Source organism: Capsicum annuum, chromosome 6 (genome assembly GCF_002878395.1).
Source record: "Capsicum annuum cultivar UCD-10X-F1 chromosome 6, UCD10Xv1.1, whole genome shotgun sequence".
NCBI lineage: Eukaryota > Viridiplantae > Streptophyta > Magnoliopsida > Solanales > Solanaceae > Capsicum > Capsicum annuum.
The window spans coordinates 211,769,792-211,787,254 of record NC_061116.1 but is presented as its reverse complement, the minus strand read 5'-3'; the positions used below and the strand labels follow the sequence as shown (position 1 = coordinate 211,787,254).

General features: G+C 34.7%; 1 protein-coding gene across 8 annotated transcripts in view; it reads right to left on the bottom strand.

Annotated features, from left to right (window-relative positions):
• LOC107875900 (protein MICRORCHIDIA 6) overlaps positions 1-11,448 on the bottom strand; it is a 37,803-nt gene extending 26,355 nt beyond the window's left edge. The window contains exons 1-4 of one of the 8 annotated variants that reach the window (XM_047413933.1): positions 11,182-11,448; positions 4,507-4,581; positions 4,355-4,389; positions 91-172 (exon numbers count right to left, since the gene is read on the bottom strand). In XM_047413933.1, coding sequence (XP_047269889.1) covers positions 91-172; positions 4,355-4,359 — 87 coding nt within the window. In that variant the 5' untranslated portion in view covers positions 4,360-4,389; positions 4,507-4,581; positions 11,182-11,448. Of the gene's footprint in view, positions 1-90; positions 173-4,354; positions 4,390-4,506; positions 4,582-4,821; positions 5,126-10,889 lie in introns of all 8 variants that reach the window. The other 7 variants (XM_016722786.2, XM_016722788.2, XM_016722787.2 and 4 more) reach the window with 7 other exon arrangements.
• Positions 11,449-17,463: the final 6,015 nt, after the last annotated feature.

Sequence of the window (17,463 nt, the reverse complement as noted above, 5' to 3'; positions counted from 1 at the left end):
TTCTTATTGTTCATCACAATCTTCACCCCTTGTTAAGACCAAAACACCACACCTAAGGACTTGGCCGTTTGTTGGAAGTTTGTAGTTGACCTTGTCGTTGTTCTTGGGAGATTGTTGTTGATTTTCTTGGTGATTGTTGAAGTGTTCTTGATGTTCTTCCAAACCTTCATACCTTGTTAAAATAAAGTGAAAGTTAGATCCAAAAAGATGAAGGAAAAAGTGTGAGAACTTTGTTAGTCTTGAAAGACTTAGCATCACTCACCAACAAGTCAATCACATCTCAACCACTTTCCCATAAAACAAGGATCCATATTTTAAGGAGAAGTACAAAGTCTAGTCCAAGACTTTGAGTCTTGAAATTTTAATTGAAAAAGAAGCTCTAAAGACTACTTTGTGTTTCCCTCCATTGAACAAGTTCCACCAAAGTTCAAATTGAAAAATTGACCAAGAATTGAAATTGGACAACAAAAGTTGTGTGCAACCGAGACCAATACGTGGCTGCCACATCATCATGTTTTACTGTTCACGCAACATATTTAAGCTCAAATTTTAGATTTCTTTGTTTTCGTTTGTTGTTTCTTAGTTTCAGTTTCATTAGTTCCAATACTAATTGGCAAACTAGTACTTATCTACTAGATTGTTAGTTTTTGTGTTCGTTCATTCGTGTTACAAATTTGTTGTGTGCTTTTCTCTTTTGTGAAATCGTAGTATCTTGTTGGTTCAAGTCCGTAACAAATTTTGCTTGAGTCAACTCAAACAAAAATTTATTCCAGGCAAGAGTAGACTCGACCCTCAATCACTCGCGAAGTACAAGCCGGCTTTCAACACTTGTAAAACCAAGTGTGAGACGATCAAGTGTGCGAGAGTGTGGTGAGGTTGTTTCGAACTAACTTGTGTTTTGTTTTGTAGGTGTTCTTTTCTTTCTTTTTTTTAGGTACAATTACAAGGAAATCCGCGACTTCCACCTCTCAACCCATGGACAACAATGCCACCAATGTCATTTTAGCCTACCTTGACACTATGTCCCGAGACCTAGTTATGGCAAATGAAAGGTTGGATCGTATGATAGGTCAAAGGGAGCAAGTGGGCTACCCGGACACACGTTAAGAGGAAGGTCGTAGCTCACAAACACTATTCCCTACACTCCTATGAACTTAGAATGTTGTGTTGTGGCTAGTAGTGGCCAATTGGATGTAGTTGTGGATTTACCTAGAGTAGAGGTATTTGAGTCTCCCTATGGTGATACTCTTGGTGATGTTAGGTTACGTGAGGACCAAACTCTTGTTGTAAGTACACAAGCACTAATTGATCCTTTAGATGACGAAATTGATTCTTCTTGTAAGAATGATTTATGTCCATCTAGTGCTAACCCTTATAACTTGAACAAGGTTCTATTACCATAACCCTTGTAACTTGAACAAGGTTCTATTACCAATTGACAAGAGAACTCACACACTAGTTGACCCTTGTGCGAACCAAGGTGAGTCTACGATGGTATGTGAGTTGCCAACAACCAGTGAGGATGTGAATGAAGATCAACTTACTCATGAATGTATTCCACTACTTGAGCATATGTGTGGCATGCTTAAAAAAATCTCAAGTTAGTGATGGTGTTTATAGAGTTGATCTTGATGGTGCACGTGACTCTTTGAACATCTTGTGTGGTAAAAGCCTTGCTAGTAGTTTTGTTCATAGAGATCATGTGTATGGAAATGTTGTAAATGATGGCATATGTCTTTTTGAGGTAGGTCTTCTAGGCCGTGTCTCTCTATTCTTGAATGTTAGTCTTCTCTTAAAGGCAAATGTCATACGTGGTTGTGGGAGTGACATTCTAAGGGAAGGAAGGGCTAACCTCGGCTTAGACCCTTGGCTACTTCTCCTATTTGACCCCGACACCCTCCGGGAATGTGGGAATTTCTACACTTCCTACTTCATGCTTGGTCAAGACGACAAGCAATGTTTGATTGTGGGTGTTAATAAAGGCAGGCAAGGTTCTTCCTTGTCTCTTTTTGTTGATGATGACCTCTTCCTTTGTGTCATTTATACTAAGGTTTTCATGTTCAACACAAAGGACCCGTGGGTATACTCCAAGTTTGTCCCACCTCGGCATGGCATGTGATGTGTTATTTTTGCTAACCCTAACTCCTCATGTCATGAGGATGTGTGCTTGTTTGTCTTCTCTTGATTTTGCAAGGTACGGATTCGAGGTCAAATCCTTTTCAAAAAGGGAAGGATGATACGGGTACGACCACGGAGGTGGGTGAGTGCGAGCGTGAATGAACCCAAGACTTGGAGTGTACACGTGAAGTGCAAAAGAAGGCCTAACTAGGCTCCAAAATCAGTCCATACAATGCACTCCAAGGGAGCCCACTTGAAGACTTTGACTAAGGGGTCATTTTGGACATTTCACAATATTCTTGTAATACACTATAAATACAACCTTCTAGGGATTCATTCATTAGATTTTGATGATGATGAATGTTGTATAACATTGAAAGACAAGTCCTCTCTCCTTGAGGCACAAATCTGAAATTGTAACTAAGGAAATCAACTTGAGTATGGAATTACTCGTGTTGGATTCAAGCTTGGAAACGTTGGTCCTTGGGAGATCCCTCTTGTTCCTACGTAGGAGATAGGTTAGTGTTGTGTGTAGTATTAAAGGTCCAAGGGTGTAACAATTCTTGGGTTATTAATATTATTCCCTCATTTGGTCTATCTATCTATCTTTTATCTTATTGTACTTTGTAGATTCATAGTGGACTGTTTTGTGTCCTTCTTGAATCCGAAATTTGTTCTCATTGTGCTCATCTTGTTATCATTGTGTTGCTGCTGTTTTTAGTGTCAAATGCACCGTTGTTATCTCGTATTATTGTTGTTGTAGTGAATCCAAGAGTGGTCTCCATCTTAGTCCTCAAATCCTTAAGATTAGTGGACTGTTTTGGAGATGTTTCGTGTTGCCGTTGTTTTTCCCGTATCAGGTGTCATGTGTTTTAAATGTTAAGAACTCCTTTTGAAATTGTTCAATTGAACTAAGAGATTGACCATATTTCAGTATGTTAATATTCTGCATTTCTTTACATTGTATGAACGTTGTGTATGATTACCAGATAGAAAAGGGCACTCAAGCCTTCATGGTTCGAGATGTCCGTCACGACCAGGGCCTCGGTTCGGGTCGTGAAACATATGCACATCTCGCCTTCATATGTCTGAACTATCTTAGTCTCGCTTCTCTCATCTTGTTTATCATGGAGGCCACTACCACTTTGTCATGAATACTTCATTCCGAATCTTATCTCTCTTAGTATGCCCACATATCCACCTCAACATCTTTACGTCCACCACTCTCATATTTTGAGCATGAGGGTTCGTAACTGGCCAACACTTTTATACAACATAATTAACCTAACTATCACTCAGCAGCACTTACCGTTAAGTATATCTCACAGATTGCGGGACTAAAATGACAACCTTTGTTTTTTCTTTATCTCAAATAGCAACCCACTTCACCAAAAAGGACGGCTTAACCACATACTATACTCCACAAAATTGGAAAGTTTAACCACATACTATACTCCACAAAATTAAGTGTTTTTTATACATTAATATACTTCTTCTCTAGTAGAATTCTCAAATATCAATGCTAAGTAATGGCCTTCATTTCCCCTCTCTTAACACAAAAGAATCCGCATATTGAAATTTTACGTTGCTACTCATGTCAACTGTTTGAATTCCCACATGGTCGAGCTGAATGAATTATAGTCTCCTCCTCATATGGTATTGGGCAATCCTCACTTCATTAGCTAGTTTTGGGGAGGTTAAGTTAGACCTTGGAGAGTTGGACACATACCTATTGTTAGTTTGCCCAATGTTTGGGTCATATATTATACCGTCTACGCTCCAAACATCCCGACCTAGGCATTTAATGGGAATGTTAGAATGTCCCATATTGGTTGAGAGAATATACTCTTGTTTCCTTATGTGGTATTGGGCAACTCTCACACATGAGCTAGCTTTGGGGGTACAGTTAGGCCCCATATCCTTTTTCTCTACAACAATAAACTTTCAATTCCGGAAAAATAGAGTGACATTATATTTAAACATGGGTGTTTCCCCGTTTCACTTTTAGGGTTTTTGAATAAAAAGAGTAGGTCAAAGACAACAGAATTAGGACTTCTAAACAAAAGTAGGGTTCAGTAGATAAGAGCATGGAAACTTCAGAAGAAGAAAAGCATCGACATACGAAGTATGTTGGCAACTTTACCCATAGCAACAGAAAATAGGAATCGACTTTTATGATTTCCTGACCAAAAAGGAAACAATACAGAAAAACTAAGAAACTTGAGCAATAATTTACCTCATCAACAGCGTTGTCAAGCAGTTCAGCTATGGCTACAAAATAGAACACAAGGAAAGCAAGTGAAAGTTAGAAATTCTGTTGCATAGCTACTTGTGATATGTATAAGCTCTTCAGGCAATGTAGACTAAGACATTGACAAGAATACATACCCCCAAATGCCCATTTATGTGACGTAGCATTTGAGTGAAGGAACTTTGGGTGAACACTCAGGAAACTAGTCCCATCTACCAAAAGAGACCAAAAGTCAGATAACAAATAATGGATATATAAAATGCATACTTGACCAGGAATCAGCTGGTGAGTTAAAAGACATGAAGCATCGCAACATATTTTAACTGGCAGGAAAAAGGAGGAAAATAGGTGAAAGTATCACTTCAAATAATTTAAAAGCAATAGGCAATCACTGCCTGACTCATCATTAATTTTATCTTTAAAGTCATCAAAACATCTTGAAAGAAGAATACTTTTCGAGGAAGACTTGGAAATAAGCCCGGAATCGTAGTTTCCAGCTTTCCAAAACTGGCGGCAAAGAGGTGCTGGACATATTGGTGACATAGAGTACAGGCTTGAGGCATCAATTGGAGAGTGTTCTTTATCCAACAGAGTGGTTCCACAATGTCCGGTACTTTTAACGTCTTGTCTTCGACTACTAGCTTGGTACTCTGGTTGCATGTTAATTCAGTTTTTTGGAACTCCTTCAGTTGCATGACCTTTAAAACCAACTGCTAAAATTTAAGAGCCTTCAGATCCACCCCTGCAGGATCGTTGCTGAACAAGTCAAGAATGTTTTCGAAATCACCTTAAGGATTGAAGAGGAATTAAATATATGAAAAGAATATATTCCACAAATAAAGTCAGGAATAAGGATTCTAAAGCTAGAAGGTAACCTGGTATAGGACTTCTAAAGATTAGGAGAACAAAAATTTCAGAGGTAGCCAGAGACAAAATGCGCATGGGGTTTCAAAAGAGCATGTTGACTAAACTCTTCACACATGCATATAAAATTCTTACTCAGGGAATCCTTTAAATTAAAGCCCAACTATACTAGACCAGGGAACTAGTATCTGTATTTCCACCTCCATGCCTCTAAAACACCTAAACTTGTTTGATTTTTAGCAGGGTGCAAAGAGACAAGATGGAAGTCACAATTTGCACATTAAAATTTCATTCAGAGGGACAAGATGAACTAAAAACTTTTTTGTCACTTAGTAATGAGCATTATATAGGGCCTACAGCATGGAAAAAAATACAATAACCAGTTCAGCTAACCGATTGCTGGAACCAGGAATCCTAACAAAGGGATTCAAGGAAATGAAAAAAATAGTATAACTAGAAAGTTCTTCTATGTTAAGGAGATTCAGCAGTTAAATATACAAAAGAACACATGTTTTTACACTACTAGCACACTGTAATTTCAGGATGAAGGGGATACAATTGAACCCGCTTCCTTCCTAACCTTTAGCTCCACCACTGCAGCCAGCCTTTCAATTCAACAAGCATTAAAACTTACTTCATTGACTTTCTCAGAGTCCATCCAATATTAGTTAAGCAACAACATTAGAAGGTAGAGAGGCCAACATTAGTCAAGTCAACTGGAAGCCAGCGAGGAAGTATATCTTTACCAGGATGACTAGTCATTCAAAAATCCAAACAGCAAATTACGCCAACAACATTGTGATGAAATCTTTATGATTATCTTCTATTTTTATGACGTTTTTCTTTATCTTACTGAAGAAACAATCTATTACAACAACATACCCAGTGTATTCCCACATAGTGGGGTCTGGGGAGGGTAAGATATACACAGTCCATACCACTACACTTACCTCTGAAGAAACAATCTATTAGTTCAGAGATAATCTTATCTTATCTTACCATTTAGCCTTGGGGGACAGGGTTACCTAAAAACTGTTGCTGGTGGGAGGTGGCAGATGTCCGTGGAATTAGTCGAGGTGCACGCAAACTGGGCCGTACACCATAGCTATCCAAAAAACAAAAAAATACCCTTAATCTTACCCCTCCATTTTATTTTATATGACAGTGTTTGACTAGACGAAGATTAATAAAAAAGAAATTCCGACACATATCAAAAGTACAATTAGAGCGACCAAAGGTGTGGCCTAGTGGTTCAATGAAGTTGGGTTGACCACTGTGAGGTCTCTGGTTCAATTGTTTTCCCAACAGAGACAAACATCAGATGATTTCTTCCCATCTATCTTTAGCCTTGGTACCTCTTGTTGCTGGGAGGTGGCAGGTATCCCGTGGAATTAGTCGAGGTGCGAGCAAGCTGACACCATGGTTATTTCAAACCAAAAAAAAAGTACCATTAGAACTCTGTGGTCTTAATTTACATTTCTATAGCTAAAAGATCATATGATTAAGGGTGTGTTTGGTATGATACAACTGTGAGAAATATAAGAGAAAAATATTATTGAATTGTTGTAACTACATTATTACATTGAGGCCCTATCTATAGACAATACATTCCAATACTTTTCCTAATAGGACACTACATTACAATCCTTTTTCAAGTAGGATTTTGTATGTTATTCCTATTCCTACTCATATTCTAACACTCCCCCTCAAACTGGTGCATAGAAGACATATGTACCAAGCTTGTTATGGATGTAACTAATATGAGAATCGGTGAGGGACTTGGTGAAGATATCTACAAGAAAACTGATAAGGACTGCTTTGGAAGTCTGGGAGACCTCAATTGAAACGGAACAAACTGAAAAAATGATCCAAAAAGTAGTAAATATTGTCGTAAAGTCGATGTGTCGCTGGAAAATTGCCGAAAACTGGTATAAAATATACGGCTCATCTTGAAAATCAAGAGACGAGTAGATCTTGAACATGGAAGTCACCGGAAACTTAGCCGAAACATGCTCACATGCCGGATTATTAGATTTGATGGTTGAAAAGTGACTACAATCTGAGGAAAAAAAAAGTATATGGGTAGGGTCGAAATGATGACACGACCCTACTGAAAAAGAGAAATATGTGTAGGGTCGGAATGATGGCACGACCCTATTGAGAAATAGAAATTATGAGTAGGGTCGGAATGACGGCACGATCCTGCTGAAAAAGAGAAATTATATAGGTAGGGTCGGAATGATGGCACGACCCTACTGAAAAAGATCCCAGGAGTCACCGGAAAGACGTACGGAACTATGTAAATTAAATCTGAGGAGTCACCAGAAAGATGCATAGTGCTATGCAACTCAGATATGAGACAGTAGTTCGAAAAAATGCACGGTGCTACACAAATCAGATATGAGAAAATAGTCACCAAAAAGAAGTACGGTGCTAAGAAAAATAGATATGAAAAAGTAGTCACCGGACAGATGCATGGTGCTACACAAAGATATGAGAAAATAGTCACTAGAAAGATACACAGTGAGTCAGTGAACCAACTTTTACTAACATAATAATTGGCCAGACGGGCGGCATATATGGATTATGCCGCTCGCCGGCAGCGGAAACTCTTTGATTCTTTACCAAGATCGTGGAAGCTTTGATACCATGTGAGAAATATAAGAGAAAAATATTATTGAATTGTTATAACTACATTATTACATTGAGGCCCTATTTATAGACAATACATTCCAATCCTTTTCCTAACATGACACTACATTACAATCCTTTTCCAAGTAGGATTTTATATGTTATTCCTATTCCTACTCATTTTCTAACAACTACAAAACATTTTTTGGGAAAAGAAGTGGGTTTCTTTGTTGTTTCTAGTGTTCCGTAAGTAAGAAAAAAAATATATGACCCCAAGAACATTTATATGTAACCTAGCAAAACACTATGGGATAAGATGGGCGGAGTTGATGATTTGGGTCGACGGGGGTTGGAATGGGTAAAGAGTGGAAGTTAGAGGCATTGGGTGATACGAAAGAGTCAATGAACTGGAAAGGTCACTTATGGAACTTGTTTTTCATTAAGGAAGCCATGTTCTTCTTTTTTAAGAAACTTATTTTCCTAGAGAAAATAGTTTGACCAACCATACATGAAAAAATTGAAAAACATACCAAACACAATCTAAGAGTAAAACAAAAGTTTAAAGTTAATGACTTTTCAAATATAAAAAGGAGTCATTTTTATAACATAGACTATCAAGGAAAGAGTATAATTTAACCTATGTTGCTCAGACTTGTCAAAAATGTCAATAGGTGCGTGTCGGATTCACCAAAAGTAAGTGTATTTTTGAAGAATCCGACACGAGTGCGGCATCAAAAGTGAAGAGTCCGCACAACTTAGTATTTAACATCAATGCGAAGGAGTTTCTGCCCTTTTTTTTTGGGGGGGTGGGGGGGGGGGGGGGGGGTATTTCAAGATAAGAGTTCGAGTAGTTCTAAGTATTTAAACCTATTATACAGAAGACACACGTATATTTTGTTCGCAAAGTACTTGAGTAACAATTTATAAGGGGGGAGGGGGCATTTCAAGATAGAGTTCGAGTAGTTCTAAGTATTCAAACTTGTTCAGAACTCATCCTATTATACATAAGACACGTATACTTTGTTCGCAGAGTACTTGAATAACAATTTATGTAACAATAATCCAATTTGATTTATCCCCTTTTTAATTCCCATTGCAATAGAGAAAGTGGTTCAAAATCCAAATCCCTATTAGACCTAACCAATTTTTTCACTCCCTCAGGGTCGTTTGGTAGGATGCATTAGAGAATCTCATCCATGTATTAGTCATGGTTTCGTTTAATAATTTGTATGGTAGAATTTTCAACCTATGTATAACTAATACATGTATTAGCTACACACCCTATTCAATATTACAAGGTGTATTAACTAATACATAGCCAACCATGGTATAAGCATGGGTAAAGACAGAACTTCCCTTAATATACCAAACTAGACAGTGGATAGGAAATAATCTCAGCATTACTCAACATTACTAACCCCAACATTACTAATACTAACATTAGTAATACATCATATTTAGTATTATTCTTATATATTCTACCAAAACAACCCATATTCTTATACACTCTACCAAACGACCCCTTAATGACTTGAACTTTCAACCTCTTCGATGGACAAAAAGCTCTCAAAGGAACCTTCTTTTGGTTGGGGGTAGAACAAAAAAAGCAAACTTCCCTTATTCTTCTCTCTCTTTCTTCATTTTATATTTGTTCTTCTCCCTTTACTTCATCTTATTTTCTAATTCATCGATATCACCACATAAGTACATGCATGCACGCGCGCGCGCATACATACAAAAGAAAAACCCAAATGTTAGCAACTATAGACCTTCAAAGCCAGAGGCGGACCTACGTATAGAGTAGGGGGTGCACGTGCACCCGCTAGCCTCGAGAAAAACTCTGTATATATACCAGTGAATTTCACTAAATATATGTTGTGCACCCTCAAAGACAACTGATTGTGTTGGTGCAGTGGTTGAACTTGTAACATAAAATTCCTTTTTGGGTGGAGGACTTGGGTTCGAAACCCACCCAACTACAATTGTTTTATTACTCCTTTTTCCAAGTACAATTTGCTGCAGCATTATTGCTGCTCTCTCCCCCCAGACAACATTGACACACACATTATTTATGTATTTTTAATTATATTCCAAAAATACAAGCTCTCCTCCAATTTCAAAAGGTAAATTCCCCCTATCTTATACTATATAATGTTTATTTTACTTTTATTTTTTAATCATTGACTTATTTTCTATTTAAAAATTAGCAATTTAAAGTTTGAAATAGGCTTAAATGCAACGTTTTCTCGTAGCAACCATTTAGCAAACAAATCTCTCAGATTTTCTATTTTTCAAAAACTCTCTATTATTGTTGAAAATATAAAAGTTCATCGAATACAAGTAGGGTGAATAATACTCTTTTGTCATATTAAACCAAATTAATGATATTTAATAATATTAAGTTTTCAAAGAACTATATGTCGAACTTTGGCACTATCAATTATTATGTTTAACTATAAAGGTGCACTCGTCAAGCTCAAATCCTAGGTTCGCCTCTGTTCAAAGCCTACACTTCTTCTCCCTCACTTCCCTTCACATACCCATGAGGCCTCTCACTAAGCTCACATAGCAACCTACTTTTTCCTTGACAAGTGTTATGCTATAAGTCAACTTATGTGCACCTCGATTGTCACATTAAATATTTGTTATCTTTCACCAATGTAAGTACAAACTTACTCTACTTATCAAGTATGCATACTTTTTTCCTTGACAAGGGTTATGCTATAATTGAACTTAGGACAAGTTCAAGAGTACAACAATCTAAAATAGAATCAACAACAATAATAAACCCAATATATTTCCACAATGGGGAAAATCTAAAATAGAACCAACAACAACAACACTAACACCAACACCAACACCAACACCAACAAATCCAATATATTTAGTATATTCTCACAAAGTGAAGACTGAAAAAATATACGTTGTACATACCACTACCTCAAAAATGAGATAGAGAGAAATGTTGTTTCCGATAAAATCTAAAATGGAACCAAACATTAAAAGATTAATGTCCAGTGCATACCTTCCTAGTTACCCAGTATATGCCCAATCACACCAAAATTTGAGAAGATTGGGCTAAATTTAAGCCCTAATCTAACATTTTATGGAATTGGAAAAGGTAATTTGAGAAATTAAAGCCAAAAACAATGGGGAAAAAGATTAAATGGTGAGAATTCCAAAGCAAGTGTGCTTTTAGAGGAGGTGTAGTAGCTTAATAGAGAAGCTACTCTAAGGTGAATGTACATTTATACCCGCACTTCTAATAAGAGCTAGTAACTGATATCAGCACCAAAACTGTCTTTTCAGGTAACAACCTCAAAGTACACGTGGCAGCCGGGTGCCGCCAAGCAGAATCGCGATGGACTGGCGATGAGCGTCTATACTGTACAGTTCACGGTAATGGTGAGTGTGGCGCGTAGCAGTGGATTAATCATTTCCTTTACTAGTTGTTTTGACCATAAAATTTGAGGCTCAAAATTGAAGCTTTGATCCAAAATTAAAGCTTGCTTTATGAAAGGTAAATAAAACTTTGACTTGTGTTTCATACTTAATCAAATAGGCTGTTTTTTAATTTTTGCATTTCAAACAGATTGAAGTTTAATTTTTATATTTGAAATGAAAAAGATATCGTATTTTAAGGACTTGAAAAGTAATTCATGAGGTATTTATTGTGAAATATAAATTTATGTCTTGACAAAAAAAAATTAATTTATCGTTGAAATAAAATTTAAAGACCATCACAAGATAAAAACAAACCACAAATAACCCTTTCAAATTTCAAAAGAAAAAGGTAAAGTTTTTTAAAAATTTGAACTTTGACTTTTAAGTTTCTATTTTGTCAAAAAAGTACTCTAATTACTTAACCTATTTAAAAAAACTCTTATCATTTATTACAAAAGTAATTACTTAACCTATTTACTTTATTGAATAGCTTGAAAGCCTATATTTTAAGGACCTGTTTGATCATGGAAAATATTCATTTTTTAAAAAAAATTATTTATTTTATTTAAAAAAAATTTAGTCATAAAAATTTCAAATACAATTTTTAAAAAATGAAAATAACCTTAACTTGTTTTCACTTTCTTTTCATCTCGTTGCTTCACTGTTTGTTTTTTAATTTTTTTTCAAAAAGATATGATCAAATAAAACTCTAATTCTAACTCCAATTTTTTTTGATTTCGTGTACAAACGCATGCTAAATACATAATTTATTATAACATTAACACACATGTGATTTATTGCCACGGCTTATGCAACGTTACCTAGTTATTTATGAAGAATATTAAATAAGTGAAAATATTTATGAACTATGCACATTGTTAATGACATTTATTAACAATAGACTTAAAGTAACAATATTGTTTATGTGACCAGAAAATACATATTTGACGTTAATAGATTATTTATATCATGTGGTGATTTATATTAAAGTCATTCCAAAAAAATCAGAAGAAGAAAAAAATTATAATGGGGAGAAATACTGATTTTTTAGGATCATCCTTCGTGGTTCGATCACCCATTTCTTATCATGTATTTGATTTGATAAAAAATAGAAAGCAAATTTGAAAAATGTATAAAAGTTGATTCAGTTAATGCTCTGATACCATGATAAAAAATAAAAGAAAAATATGAAAATCTTTTATTTGTTATAAAATAAAATGATGGAATAAAAAACTGAGAAACAAATAGTAGGGACTTTTATTATATTTTGATCTGTGTACAAATAAAAATAAAGGCATACCGTTATAGACAATTTTGTCAACATTTCAACCAATGAGAATAGTTGGTTTATGCATGAAAAGTCTTCATTTGAAAATAAAGGCAATATTGACAACGGAGAAGACATTCACACTACCGATTATGTTTTAACACTCTTCCTTGGATATCTAACACAAAATAAAAGGAAACTCTAATAATGCATATCTTGTAATATACATTTTTTCTCAACTGCCTCATTAAAAACCTTATCAAGGAAAATCTAATGAGACAAAATCTTGACTAACGAAAAAAAAGTGCAGTGTATATTTACTCTGCCTGATTAAAACATCACTTAACATCTCGGAGATATCGCATATCAATCTTATATATCTTCTTAAATGTTGAGGTTGGCAATCCTTTGACGAACAAGTCTATTAAATTGCCACTTGAACGAACCTGTCGTACGTCGATATCACCATCTTTAGGAGTTCATGTTTGTAGAAAAAATTTTGGTGAAATGTGTTTCGTTCTATTTCCTTTTATGAATCCACCCTTTAATTGCGCTATGCATGTTGTATTATTTTCATATAAAATTGTGGATATTTTGTTGTCTTTCGAATCGCATTTTTCTTGAATGAAATGTATCATGGACCTCGACCATACATATTTTCGGTTTACTTCATGAATAGCTATTATCTTCACATGGTTTAATGAAGTGGCCACGATAGATTGTTTTGTAGATCTCCACGATATGGCAGTACCCCCATATATGAACACATAGTCTGTTTGAGATCGAGCTTTGTGTGGACCAAATAAATATCCTGCATCAGCATAACCAACAAGATCGGGATTGCAATCTTTAGTATAAAATAAGTTTATATCGGTAGCCCCTTTTAGATACCACAATATGTGTTTAATTCCATTCCAATGCCTCCTAGTTGGAGCAGAACTATATATTACTAACAAATAAACAGAAAAAGCTATATGAGGCCTTGTAGAGTTAGCAATATACATTAGTGCATCGATTGCACAAGGATATGATAATTCAAAATCAAAAATTTTCTCATTCTTTTTTTGAGGTCGGAATGATTTCTTAGTCACACCAAGTGATCGAACAACCATTGGAGTACTTAATGGATGTGCTTCATTCATATAAAATCTTCTCAAAACCTTTTCTGTTTTGGTAGATTAATGGACAAAGATACCATTTGTCAAATGCATAATTTGCAAACCAAGACATAATCTTGTCCTTCCAAGATCTTTCACCTCAAATTCCTTCTTTAAATAGTCAATCGCCCTTCGAAGCTCTATTAGAGTTCCAATAAGATTTATCTCATCAGTATAAACAGCAAATACAACAAACTCCGAAATTGTTTTCTTTATAAAAATACATGGGTAAAATTCATTATTTGTATAACATTCTTTAGATAAATACTTACTAAGATGGTTATATCACATATGTTCAGATTGCTCCAAATCATATAATGATCTCTACAATTTAATTGAATACATTTACTGAAATGCCTCGTGCATTTTATATCCTTCGAAAATTTTCATGTATATCTCATTATTAATTGATCCATAAAGATAGGTTGTAACCACATTCATCAAATGAATTTTAAGTCTTTCTTGGACAGTGAGACTAATGAGATAATGTAATGTTATTTCATCTATAACTAATAAGTATGTCTCTTTATAATCGACATCAGGCCTTTGTGAAGATTTTTGTGTAACAAATCGTGTCTTATACCTTTGTATTTCATTTATCTCATTTCTTTTATGCACAAAGACCCATTTATAGCCAACAAATTTGATATCATTTGGTGTTTTAACAATAGGTCCCAAAACCCCGCGTTTGACAAGTGAATTCAACTCAGATTGAATTGCTTCTTGTCATTTTGGCCAATCATTTCTTTGTCGACATATATGACAGACTGAGGTTCGAGATCCTCTCCATCTTGCATGATTTTTGTTGCAACATTATATGCAAAGACATAGTCCACCACTATTTTTTATTGATTTAAATTAGTTTCACCATCACTTGTATTTATGGATAATTTCTCATTTTCTTGAGGTCCAGGCTTATTGGTTTCTTCAGGGATATCAAAATTGTTCAAATCTTGAACTTTCTTATGAGATTGTTTCGTACTGTCATCTTGAACATTTATTTTTTTCTAGGATTTCGATCCTTAGAATTCAATGGTCTAGCACGCTTCAGGGGTGCTTTGGACTCATTAGTCACGACACTAGTAGATGATCCTATAGGGACCTCAATTTGTATTGGGACATTCACTGCAAGAATGTATGATTTTGTAATTTTTTAAAAATCTGTAAATGCGGTTGACTTTTGATTTGTAATTTTCTGCAAGTGAATAATCTTTTGTACCTCTTGCTTACAAATAGAAGCATATGGATCAAGATAAGACAATGATGGATTTTTTCACAAAATTTCTCTTTTGATTTCACTATTTTCTTCCCCTAATTTTGAAAAAACAATCTCATCAAACCGACAATTTGTAAATCGAGCAGTAAGCATATCTCCATTTAATGGTTTAAGGTAGCAAATAATAGAGGGTGATTCAAACCCAACATATATTCCTAACCTTCTTTGGGGACCCATCTTTGTGCGATATGGTGATGCAACATGTACATACACAGCACATTCAAAAAATCTCAAATGAGATATATTAGACTCTTGATCCAAAACCAACTGTAACAGAGAAAATTTATGATAGTTTATCGGTTTGAGACGAACAAGTGTTGCAGCATGCAAAATAGCATGACCCCAAACAAAGGTGGGCAACTTAGTTTTCATAAGCAATGGTTTTGCTATCAATTACAGATGTTTAATTAATGATTCAACAAAGCCATTTTGAGTGTGGACATGAGCTACAAGATGTTCAACTTTTATCTCAATTGAGAAACAATAATCATTTAATGCTTGGGATGAAAACTCTGCAGCATTATCAAGACAAATAGACTTGATCTTATTATCAAAGAACTGCGTTCGTAATTATATTATTTGTACCAACAATTTTACAAATGTCAAGTTGCTAGATGACAATAGGCATACATGGGACCATCTAGAAGAATCATCTATTAAGATTATGAAATATCGAAATGATCTACTAGGGGCGAATATGTCCACAAATACCTTTTGTATACGTTCTAAAAATGCCGAGGATTCAATCTCAACTTTAGTTGGTGAGGGCCTTACAATTAATTTTTCTTGATAACAGGCAGTACAAGAAAATTCATTATTTGAAAGAACCTTCATGTTCTTTAATGAATGCCCATTTGAATTTTCTATACTTCGTCTCATCATTATAGATCTAGGATGTCTCAATTGATCGTGCCAAAGTTCAATGATATTAAAATTAGTAAACTTTGGATCTATTTTAGAATGTGTCTCAATCACACTAATTTTTGTCCAATACAAACCAGAAGACAAACCAAGAAACTTTTCTATAACACATGTCTATCCGGAGACATTCTTGGTAATATCAAGATATTCATGGTTCAAATCATCCACTGTCTTGATATGATAATCATATTCACGGATATCTTTATAACTCAACAAGTTTCTTCGAGACTTAGAAAAAAATAGCATTATTTATGATGAGTTCAACTCCCTTAGGCAAAATTATAATGGCTCTTCTGAAGCCTAGTCAAATAGTACCATCAGAAATTGTAGTATAATGTTTATTTTGCCCATATTTAAATAAAAAAAATATTTCTTATTTTTAAATATTGTGTGTGTTGTACCAGAATCAATTAAGCAAATGTCTTCACAATTGCATAACTTGCTTTAAAAATAATTCATATCTTCAAATAAAATGACATACACAAAATAAATATATATTAAATATTAATGTTGGGTAAATTACAAAGTCAATATTTGAGAAATTAAATGAGTGATGTTCACTTTCATGGTAAGTATTGATACAAATTCACAAGCACTAAGATTCCTTTTTCACATAATTGTTGAGAAAACAATATCAATATGTTAAAAAAAAGACTTATAGGTAATTTGATTAAATATTTCTCTATAAACATAACTCAATGAACTATATTTTATGATATTCAAAAAGATGCAAGAATTAAACTATAATTTAATAAATAATTTTTTTTTGTAAGCAGACAGTAAATTACAATATCAAAATATGATAAAATTAAATCAAGAATAAATTACTACGAAACTTACGCTAATATGACTAAAACAAAAATACTAATAAAATAGAACAACTAATTTAACATTTATTCATTACAATACTATTACTAACAAATATTAAAAGTTGTTCACTCTTCCATAGCCACAGAACTATCACCAATCAGATGATCTATCTTTCCCTAAGGATGCTCGAAAAAATCTGTTACATCTAAGTGAACAACGCCAATATGATTTTCAAAGGTAAAATTAGCTTCAGGATTTTTATCCTTTTTCTTTAGTGATGCTTGATAAAGCTCAACCAAGTGTTTGGGAGTACGACAGTCACTTGCATAGTATCCTGTTGCACCATATCGAAAACAAACACATGCTTTACCTTCATGTTTCTCATTCTTTTCTTGTTCCTTTTGATGGAGCCGCTTTGTTTTTATGAGTGACTAACACTAGGGACATGATTTCTTTCTTGATCATAATCATAGCCACAATCACGTCCGTGTTCATGTGCACGATCAGATCCGCGATCCTTTCCATGCCTAGCATAGTGGATCTCATTCACTTCAGAAAATGGTGTACATACAGTAGATCAAAGCTCGTGATATTTCATTAACAAATCATTACTTTGTTCAGCCACAAGAAGATGAGAACTTAGTTTAGAATACTTTTTGAAACCTTTCTCTCGATATTATTGCTGCAAGAGAACATTTGAGTCATGAAAGGTGGAGAATGTCTT